General features: G+C 40.8%; 1 protein-coding gene across 1 annotated transcript; it reads right to left on the bottom strand.

The window, feature by feature from the left end:
* Positions 1 to 8,657: 8,657 nt before the first annotated feature.
* Positions 8,658 to 9,875, bottom strand: LOC128133364 (U-box domain-containing protein 4-like). Its single transcript, XM_052770758.1, has one exon. It carries the CDS (start codon positions 9,873 to 9,875, stop codon positions 8,658 to 8,660), a length of 1,218 nt encoding a protein of 405 aa, XP_052626718.1.
* Positions 9,876 to 11,286: the final 1,411 nt, after the last annotated feature.

Consider the following 11,286-nt stretch of genomic DNA (forward strand, 5'->3'; position numbering starts at 1 on the left):
TGGTTCAAGGGTGACGAAAGTCATAAGGATTATGGACTACTTATTGCCACAAGGTTGTGGACTACTTATTGCCACAGGTTCAGTCTTTAGTATGGTTATGGAACTCGCAAATAGGATAACAGAGATTTACTTATAGTAATAATGAACCATTTACTACATTTTACAGATAACCAGGTTTCGGTTTACATCTTTTACATCTTTTACATCTTTTACATCCTTTACATAAGATAACCAACATTCAGGAATGTATGGGACCTTCCTGGGGAACTTTGTACATAACCAGAAAAGTGTAACCAACTGAAAAACATTACATTTTTTACAATAACTAACATTCAGGAAAGTATGGGACTTTCCTGGGAGTACACTGGTACATAAAAGGAATAGAAAAATGAAGTGGATAATCAAACTATACTTTACTTTTGTGAAATAACAACCAACTTTGAAGAAAATGTGGGATTTTCTTGGCGTGTGTTACACTTTCAGAAACAGAAAGGAAACATAAACATTTTCACAAAACAAAACTACTTATGAACTCACCAGCGTTATGCTGATTTTCAAACTGCTTGTGTTCTCAGGTCATCGATAGTACAGGTACCCGAAGACTTACTTGATTCAGGATGATGTGCGTGTAAGGCTCGTTCGTTTTGTTTATATCTATACTATGTATCACGACTGTATAAACTGTATCTTTTGAAACAAATTGTAAAACTTTTAATATGTAATGTAATGTTTGTTTCACTTTACTTACTATGTACATTGGATTTGATACTCAACGTGGAGTCAACCCCGAAAATGTTTCCGCCTTCGGTTTTCGGGGTGTGATAGATTGGTATCAGAGCCCTTGTTTATAGTGAAAAAAGTATACCAAGCCTTACATGGTATAAAACTATAAACACTAAAGGGCCTAAGTGCTCTGAAATAAAAGTATCTTCAGACTACAAGTATTTTCAAAAGTATACACGTATACTGAACCATCGAGATCCGTCACTATAAGTAGAACAAAACATAAGTAAATGGTTGTTGTGTACAGCGGTTAAACCTGGGCAGTTATGTAGTCGTGTCTAGGGTCAATATAGCCTGGCCAACTATATTCATTCGAGACACGGCCAACATGTGCTTGGGAGTGACTGTGATATGCGGCATGCCTAAAAGTTACCCTAATACCACAAACATCGAGCCAGTATCGTAGAAAACCATGATATACTATGGGAGTATTTCTCGAATCATCGTACACGTATAGAACCCCGATCATTCCTTAGCGATAGTTTACATGCTTCAATAACTCTTTCCTGCTTTATCGCTTATTTGGAATAAATATCTATCATACCTCTCGATTCAATTCAGAGGACTTATCGTCCTCTCTCTTTCTTGATCTTATTAGATCAAGATGCCTCCCAGAAGAAGATCCAACTCCAACAACTCTCCGCCACCTCCTCCTGTAATCGATCCCGTGTTATTTCAATCAGCTGTTACCGCCGCGGTGGTAGCTGCCATGTCCCAGCTAAACATCGGTGGTTCAGGAGGCAGTAATCAGAATCAAGATGGTAACCAGGAACGCCGTAAGGGGGGTTCCTATAAGGACTTCATGAATGCAAAGCCTTCTTTCTTCAATGGCACTGGTGGTGTCATTTCCTTATCCCGATGGTTCGAGAGGATCGAATCCATCTTCGAAATCTGTGCCTGTGCTGAGTCCGATAAGTTCAAGTTCGCAGCTTGTACCTTCCTTGATAAAGCATTGACTTGGTGGAATGGCCGAGTCAAATCCTTAGCCCTCCCTGTAGCCAATGCCATGAGCTGGGAAGCTATGAAAGAACTCCTTCTTGCTGAATACTGTCCCCGAGGTGAAATGCAGAAGCTAGAGCACGAGCTCTGGAACCTAAAGATGAAAGGTTCCGACATTGCTACATACACTTCCCGATTTGATGATCTTGCCTTACTTTTCCCTGGTCTAGTCACCCTTGAAAGCAAAAAGATCGAGAGGTTTATTTGGGGGTTAACCAATCCGACAAAGGGTCATGTTTTAGCTGCTCGCCCGGATACTTATGATAGTGCTAAGACTTTAGCCCAAGCTATAATTCACCACAGTGATGATGTTGAGGAAGCCACCACTGCTACCCCTGAGTCGACTAAAAGCAGTGGTGAGAAAAGAAAATTCTGGAAGAAGAAGAAGGGTCAATCTTCTCAAGGATCCTCCAAAAGACAGCAAACAGTAGCAGTCCATGCTGCTACTACCCCCGTTGCTGCTGCCTCTGTTGTGGGATCCACAGCTCCAACTCCTACCAGCCGGTATGTTGGTAATCTCCCTCTTTGTGAAAAGTGCAAGTATCACCACAACCCTGGTCCCTGTCGAGAACTATCCTGTACCAATTGTGGTAAAAAGGGGCACACAGTCCGATTCTGCAAAGCTCCAACTCAATCAGCAAATCAATCCTCTGGAACAGGCGTCGGTCAAGCCTGTTATAACTATGGTGAAGTCGGGAACTTTAAAAGGAACTTCCCCAAGAAGTCTACTGCTGACAACACGGGAAGGGTCCTTGCTATGGGACGGGAGGAAGCGGTCGCCGATCCTACTATTGTCTCGGGTACATTCCTTCTCGACAACTCGTATGCTAATATTTTTTTCGATTCGGGTGCTGAAAGAAGTTTTATTAGTCATGCATTCAAACATAACCTAAAACATGATTCCCAACCTCTAACCGAAATATTTACCGTCGAGATGGTAAACGGAGAGAAAGAAAGTGCGAGTGAGGTATTCGTAGATTGCACTCTTACCCTGAACGAGCATTCATTTCCTATCGATCTTATGCCAGTATCCATAAAGAGCTTTGATGTCATCAATTGCATGGATTGGTTGAGTCCCAATCATGCAGATATCCTTTGTTTCGAAAAAGCCATCCATCTCAACCTTCCTTCGGGTCAAACCCTAGTGATCTATGGCGATAAACTCGGTTCCATCCTTCATATCATTTCCTGCATCAAAGCTCATAAACTCCTGCGAAAGGAGTGTATTGCATTCTTGGCCCATGTAATCAATGAGAAACAAGAAGTTAAAGACCTCGCGAGCATCCCCGAGGTCTGTAATTTTCTTGATGTGTTTCCCGAAGAGCTTCCAGGAATCCCTCCCGAGCGTCAGGTCGAGTTCCGTATTGACCTAATTCCTGGGGCTACTCCTGTAGCGAAGTCTCCGTATCGCTTAGCTCCAGCAGAGATGCAGGAGTTATCCAGTCAACTTAACGAGTTGCTTAGCAAAGGATTCATTAGACCGAGTTCCTCACCCTGGGGAGCTCCGGTTTTGTTTGTCAAGAAGAAGGATGGATCCTTTTGTAGGTGTATCGATTAACGCGAGCTGAACAAGTTGACTGTCAAAAACCGATATCCTCTTCCACGAATAGATGACCTCTTTGATCAACTCCAGGGAGCCAGTTACTTCTCTAAGATAGACCTTCGGTCAGGGTACCATCAGCTACGAGTTCATGAAAGTGATGTGTCCAAAACAGCTTTCAGGACTCGATATGGACACTACGAGTTTGTAGTGATGCCCTTTGGTCTAACTAACGCACCGATAGTGTTCATGGACCTGATGAACCGGGTGTGTCGTCCTTATCTGGATAAGTTCGTCATTGTGTTCATTGATGACATACTCGTCTACTCCAAAAGTGAAGAAGACCACAAACAACACTTGAGGCTAGTGTTGGAGACCCTGCTATCCGAGAAGTTATATGCGAAGTTTTCCAAATGCGAGTTCTGGATACGGAAAGTAACTTTCCTTGGTCATGTGGTAATCGAGGAAGGTATTCATGTAGATCCTTCCAAGATTAAGGCAATAGAGAATTGGTCAGCACCGAAGACACCCACAGAAATCCGGCAATTTTTGGGTCTAGCTGGCTATTACCGAAGATTCATCCAGAACTTTTCCAGAACCGCCAAACCTCTAACCACTCTAACACAGAAAGGTGTACCCTTTTGTTGGAGTGATAAGCAAGAGTCCGCATTCCAGACACTGAATAAAGCTTTGTGCAGCGCGCCTGTCCTGTCTCTACCCGAAGGGACAGAGGACTTTGTTGTCTACTGCGATGCGTCTACTCAAGGCATAGGCTGTGTGCTTATGCAGAGAGGAAAAGTAATTGCTTATGCCTCTAGACAGTTGAAAGCACACGAGATCAACTATACCACACACGACTTGGAGCTAGGAGCCGTAGTCTTTGCATTGAAGATTTGGAGGCATTACCTCTACGGAACCAAGTGCACGATCTTCACTGACCACAAGAACCTACAACATATCTTTGACCAAAAAGACTTGAATATGAGACAAAGGCGATGGGTAGAATTACTCAGTGATTATGAGTGTGAAATGCGTTACCATCCCGGCAAGGCCAATGTGGTAGCAGATGCCATTAGCAGAAATGAGAGTACAAGCAACAAGGTGAAGAGTCAGTCGATAACCATCCATTCCAACCTACCCATGCAAATCCGAGAAGCTCAGTTAGAAGCCCTTAAACCCGAGAACATGTCAACTGAAGCTTTGAGAGGAATGGAAAAGAAACTTGAGATCAGAAGTGACGGAGTCCATTGTTTCATGGATCGGATCTGGATTCCCAAGTACGGAGGATTCAGGGAGTTAGTCATGGAGGAAGCACACAGAACCAGATACTATGTTCACCCGGGCTCTGACAAGATGTACTTAGATCTCAAGAAACAATATTGGTGGCCAAATATGAAGGCTGAGATAGCTACATTTGTGGGCAAGTGTCTGACTTGCGCCAAGGTAAAAGTTGAGCACCAGAAACCCTCGGGTCTGCTCCAGCAACCTGAGATACCTGAATGGAAATGGGAGATTATCACCATGGATTTCATCACCAAAGTACCCAAGTGCTCGAGTGGGTATGATACTATTTGTGTGATTGTCGATCGTTTGACAAAGTCAGCTCACTTCGTTCCGATCAAAGAATCATTCAAGATGGAAAGACTCGCGCGGATTTATATTCAGGAGGTAGTCCGACTACACGGTGTACCTGCATCCATTATCTCTGATCGAGATAGCAGGTTTACCTCCCGATTTTGGCAGTCTCTTCAGAAAGCCCTTGGAACCCAACTAGACATGAGCACGACATATCATCCTAAGACCGACGGACAAAGTGAGAGAACAATCCAAACCCTGGAAGACATGCTTAGGGCATGTGTCATTGACTTTGGAAAGTCGTGGGACGCACATCTACCTTTCATCGAATTCTCGTACAACAACAGTTACCACACCAGCATTAGGGCTGCCCCGTTCGAAGCCCTATACGGTCGTAAGTGCAGATCCCCTCTGTGCTGGGCCGAGGTGGGAGATACACAGTTAGCCAAGAGTCGAGTCCCCGACAGTGCTCTTACTGGTCCTGAAATCATCCGTGAAACCACCGAGAAGATTATCCAAATCCGTGAACGACTAAAGGCCTCGCGCGATCGCCAGAAGAGTTACGCTGATAATCGTCGGAAACCACTAGAATTCCAGGTTGGAGACCGTGTTCTGTTAAAGGTCTCGCCCTGGAAAGGCATTGTACACTTCGGTAAGCGTGGGAAACTTAATCCGAGGTACATTGGACCTTTTGAAATCATCGCCAGAGTTGGTCCGGTAGCTTATAAGCTTCATTTACCTCACGAACTCAGTAACATCCATCCCGTCTTTCATGTTTCAAACCTTAAGAAGTGCCTATCCGATGAAACCCTAGTGATTCCGTTAGACGAGATTGAGATCGATGAAAACCTCAACTTCGTGGAGGAACCGATCGAAATCATGGATCGAGAAGTCAAACGTACGAAAAAAAAGTCGCATCCCGTTGGTGAAGGTTCGCTGGAATGCCAAGCGGGGACCGGAGTTCACTTGGGAGTGAGAAGACTCGATGAAACAGAAGTATCCACAACTCTTTCTAGATCCATGATTTGTATTTTACCTTATTTCTTGTCTTGAATTTTGGGACGAAATTCCCTCTAACGGGGGGATAATGTAACAACCCGAAATTTAATATCACTTCTTGTAACTCAACTTGTAATCCAATTTGATCAACCAAACGTCGTTTTCAAATTCGTTTCCAATTTTGCCATTTTATTAAGTCATTAGCTTATATCAACCTAAAATGACTTAATGGGTGTCTTAATACATTTAGAAATCATTTTAACACCCCACTTTAATGATCGGAATAATTATAGAATCGACCATATCGAGTCACGACAATTTGGTCGGGTATGACCAAAAGCCCCACTTAACGTCGGTATCGGGTAGAATTCCGTCGTGTCCAATTCCCGAACACTATATAAAGTGATTTAAGACTTCATTTGAAGCCTTTGGCCAATTTCTCATTAAACTCTCACAACCTCTCTCCTCAAGCTAGAATTAATGTCCAAATCTCAAGTTTAACGCTTCAAATCTTTGAGGTAACCTCCCTAGCATGCTATTCAACATCTTTAGCCTTCAATTTGATGATTTATTTGAGTTTTGGGACCAAGAACATGAGTTTACGGCCAAGGAGCAAGCTTGGGCCGTAAACTCCATTAAATGGGGTTTTAAGCCAAATTTACCCTTCCAAATCATAGTTGGGACTTAGATATGACCTTAAGGCTTGCAAATCTAGGCTTGGAACACATTAAACATGAATTATAAGGGACAAAAGAGAGTTTACGGCCAAGGTTTGTTCTTGGGCCGTAAACTCCTCTTTAATGGGGATTAAGTGCCTTAAAACTTGTCCAAATGCCTTGTAACTTAACCAATAGCTTTGTGGTAAATTCTATAACCATCTAAAAATAGTTTTGGGGTTTGAAAGACATCAAAAATGCCACTTATAGGAGTTTACGGCCTAGGAACATACCCTTTGGCCGTAAACTCATATATCTATGCCAAATGATGCATTTAATTCATTCCAATGGTTTGCTTAAATTTCTAAAATCACATGTGATTGTTTTATGTACCAAAATCTAAATTTTTATGAGTATGGGAGAGTTTACGGCCATAGAACATGCTTCTAGGCCGTAAACTCCTAAAAATGTGTTTAATGGTAACCTAAATTCATAACAATGCTTGGAAAATTATCTAGAATCACATATGATTACTTCTTGTGTCTCAAATCAATTTTTCTATGCCCTAGTAGAGTTTACGGCCGTAAACTCCAAGTTTAAGGCCGTAAACTCCCTTTTTAAATGGTGCTAATTCATTCAAAGTGTTCCAAGGCATTTTAGTAAGTCATTCCATCAATCCCCAAGTCCATTCAAGCCATTAAACCCTCAAAATCACACCAACATGAGTTTACGGCTGTAAACTCATGTGTGGGTGTGTTTTGTGGTTGTAAACTCATTTAAATGTTTACTTTTGGAGAGTAAACTCAAGTCCCAAGTCCCTAGTGCCATATTACGTCCGAAGATGTCACCCGAGTCACTCCAAACGCTCGTTTTGAGGTGTTTAACCTCGTTGGAGTGTAATGTCCTATATAATTAGTGGTTGTAATCTAATTAGTATTATATGGACATTATTACATTTTACATAGGGACATCGTGAGTAAACAATCCCCGAACCAACGTCTAGTATCCAAAACCAACACATTTCTGAGTCCGGTGAGTTCATACCCCTACCCTTTTTCACTGTTTTTCACTGTTTTTAGGGGGGAACACAAGAAAAGTACAAGGGTTCTTGTACTCAAAACTTATTTATGTGTGTGTGTTTCACAATTTATATGCTTTAAATACTAATATACATAACTGATAACTAGTAGAACATACACATCACTTAAACATTTATTTGTGAAATGGGTTTTATAAACTGTTATATTTCATATATTTCACAAATGGTTTTCACACTTTATCAGTTAAAAGCACGACATTATAACACGTGAACAATATAATTCGTACACTGTCTTGTCCTCGGTAACATTCCTCAGAGATACGCGAATGGAGCATTATCCTATTATTACTAGTAAATTTGTTATTCCGTATGATTGGAGACACTTCCTCGGCGAACACTCCATAGAGATATGCGAGTGGAGGACTACACCCGTAACCAGAATCTCTGGAATTTAGAGAGCGTGACTTGAGTGTATAGATCTATACGGATGTGACTACCCCACACCTGGCTGCTAGCTACAGCCAAACCGAAATGGTTCAAGGGTGACGAAAGTCATAAGGATTGTGGACTACTTATTGCCACAAGGTTGTGGACTACTTATTGCCACAGGTTCAGTCTTTAGTATGGTTATGGAACTCGCAACTAGCACTACAAGAAAAACAGCCTTTAATGACGCGCAAACAATGACACGCGGTGATTTACGATACGCAAAAGCGTGCGCTCTAAAAATAATGTCATCTCTTCAAACTTTTGAAGGATAGAGGTCACGCTTTTGTGCGTGCCCTAAAATTAATGTCCAAGAAAAAAAATTAAAAACACGGAGGGCACTTATTTAAAAATGGGCGTCGTCTAGAAATGTCGCTTTATATTTTTTGAATGAAAGGCGCGTTCTCTTTTTTTTGCAGCTGGGGGGAAACGAAAATCCCAAAAGTTTGAAATGTCGCCATTGTTATCCTCTATCTTATTTCCATCTTTCTTCTCTCTCTCCCTCTCTCTCTCTCTCTCACTCACTCTCTCTCTTTCTCTATATGTCTTACTCTAATACCCAAAAAAAACCCTAATATCATCACAAATCCTCTTTTCTCCCACAACAAAATCGCAATATCACCAAATCTTTGATCCCGTCTTCTGAACAGATCAAACCTGCAGTGTTGATGTGTGGTGACACGAACAAAAAAAGGAGTGTAGAGCCTCTACCTTTCAATTTCATTTGTCTTGCAAGTAATCTGAGTTCACCAGTGGCGTTCCTGACTGTATCAATGGAAGCGCTGCTCAAGTCGCTGACCAATTTCTTCACCTGCGTTTCGAGTTCCGTGAGATCAGTTCTTGCTTCAGTAGCAGAAGAAACAACTCTCGGCCCAAAAGATGATCTCCGCCATATTTGGTTTCGTGCTCTGTTTCCAAATCGAGGTGAAACTGCATGCTGCGAAGCAGCAATGGCAGCCTGAGGCTCTGCCGCCAGCTCCCCTAAAGCATCACTGTTGTAAGCGGTTGTCGGAGCTGAAGAAGACGACTCAATTGCAGGTGCCTCCGGTGGTGATCCTTCATCCACTCCAGATGGTCCAAGTCCAGGTCCACCGGAATCCAAACTTTTCTCACCGGATTCAACCGTATTAAACTCATTCCCCTTTCCAGAATCTTCTGAAGATGAATGAACATGACGATGCACTGGAGAAGAAGCTTCTTCCTGATGGATTCCATTCGATCTAGGTGAAGTAGGTTGATTCAAGGTTAACCTTAATGGTTGCTTTACAGGATCTGGGAGTTTAACATTGTGGGATTCACACCAATTAGCAATCAATGCTTTCACAGTGTAATTAGGAATCAAATTATTATGAACAAGAGTTTGCATTGTTTTAGGGCAAACATTGAGTCCAAGATCGATCCAATTACGAATATACCCCCGCTCATATGTCTGCCCAGAAGCTACAATCACAGGGTCTGTCATCAATTCAAGTGACAGTGGACAACAGAAGTCTGGAGGAATTGGAACAAGGTTAGAGCTTTCTGATTGTTTCATTTCCACAAAGCAATCATGCATGTGTGTAACAAGAGCAATCATTTCTTCAATATACTCCAAATCCCCAATATGTTCTGCTTGTTCAGCATTCTCCTTCAAGTTTTCAAGTGCAACAACTTCGATTAGAAGTTCTTGATTTGTTCTTAAGCTTAACAAATCAGCAATTTTTGACCTAGTTTCTGAGCTGGGATCAGATCCTTCCACTTGTTCCCTTATAGCTTTTAAGACAATAGCCGATGGCTTTTCATATCCCATATGTTTCATTTGGTTTAATGGTTTGGCCTTCGATGGTGAAGAGGTTTGGCTGAATTCTACTAGTTTTGAATCTTTTAACACTATGGTTTTGTATCCAAATCAGGTGTCCATGATTCTGTTCCTTGTGAAAATTAGATTTGTTTTTTTGGCCATGTACCTATATATAATTTGGTTTATTGCTTTGTTTTTGGGTGTGCAGAATGAGCTGATATCTGATGATCAAAATGGAAATATTCTTGTATGGGACTTGATTGCAAACTCTCATTTCAAGATGGAAGATGGAGTTATACATGTTTATGCAAGTGAAAAGGGTAAGTCTGTAAATTAAATTATGATTTTACACTTATACTAATCATTTGTTTTCAACTCTCAGATTCTGTTGATCTCTTTCCTGTTGCAAGCAGTGCAAAAACTTTTTTCATTGACATGCATCACATTCTTAAAATAATCTCTATTGGAAATGTTCGTTTTGCATGCTATCATCGATTTAGATTTCTTGAAGAGGTATGGTTTTCTTATATTCTATATATATATATATATATATATATATATATATATATATATATATATATATATATATATATATATATATATATATATATAGTGTGCAATACCTGAACAGGGAAAACCATTTGTGGTCTCCTGGTAGACTAATCCATGTTGTCCCAATTTACTATTGGTGGAAACATTTTATAGTCTCTCTGCTGAAAGAATCCATGGAAAGTAATGATTGATACACACATACACTATCTTCTTAGAAACATTTTACAAGTTTTTATAGTAGTAAAAGTAAATATAAATATGAGCAGAGAGAGAATCTTGAATTTTGAATCAACCCTATATGTGAAAACAACCATTATGTTTTGAAAATATTAACTTTTTCACCTTAGAATGTAAGATCAACCCCATTCCTTGAATCTTGAATATTGAATCAACCCCATTTAAGATGTAAAATCTCTTTATTTCTAATGTGAAATTTAATTTTAAAATTAAAGTTACTGTTTACTAAAGACTGTTGCTGTTGACAAAAACCAAGTAATTGTTTCTTGTATGCAGCTCGAAAGAGAGTTCTTCACCGAATATGGAGAGCCAGGAAGATATGAAGTTCAAGACGTGGTTGGAAAAGGCAGTTATAGTGTTGTAGGGTCTGCCACTGATTAGGCTTATTGATAAGTTTCAACTGGTGCCAGGTTTATTTACTTAATTACCCCTCCCTCCTTTTATCCCTCTTTAATGATAATGATTAGGCTTATTGATAAGTTTCTGATTGATATTTATTAGGATAAGAATGCGGTGATAGTGTTCAGGTGGTATCCAGTTTGCCACAACCCAATTGCCACTTTTGGAACTAACGAATCACAACTGCCCGATCTATCTGCCCGGGTATTAACCAACACAGATACACATGCCCCAATAGTGA

Source organism: Lactuca sativa, chromosome 4 (genome assembly GCF_002870075.4).
Source record: "Lactuca sativa cultivar Salinas chromosome 4, Lsat_Salinas_v11, whole genome shotgun sequence".
In the NCBI taxonomy this organism is placed as follows: domain Eukaryota; kingdom Viridiplantae; phylum Streptophyta; class Magnoliopsida; order Asterales; family Asteraceae; genus Lactuca; species Lactuca sativa.

Bases quoted from the DNA above. Each gene is read 5' to 3' on its own strand.
- LOC128133364 (XM_052770758.1), bottom strand. From the start codon at position 9,875: ATGAAACATATGGGATATGAAAAGCCATCGGCTATTGTCTTAAAAGCT.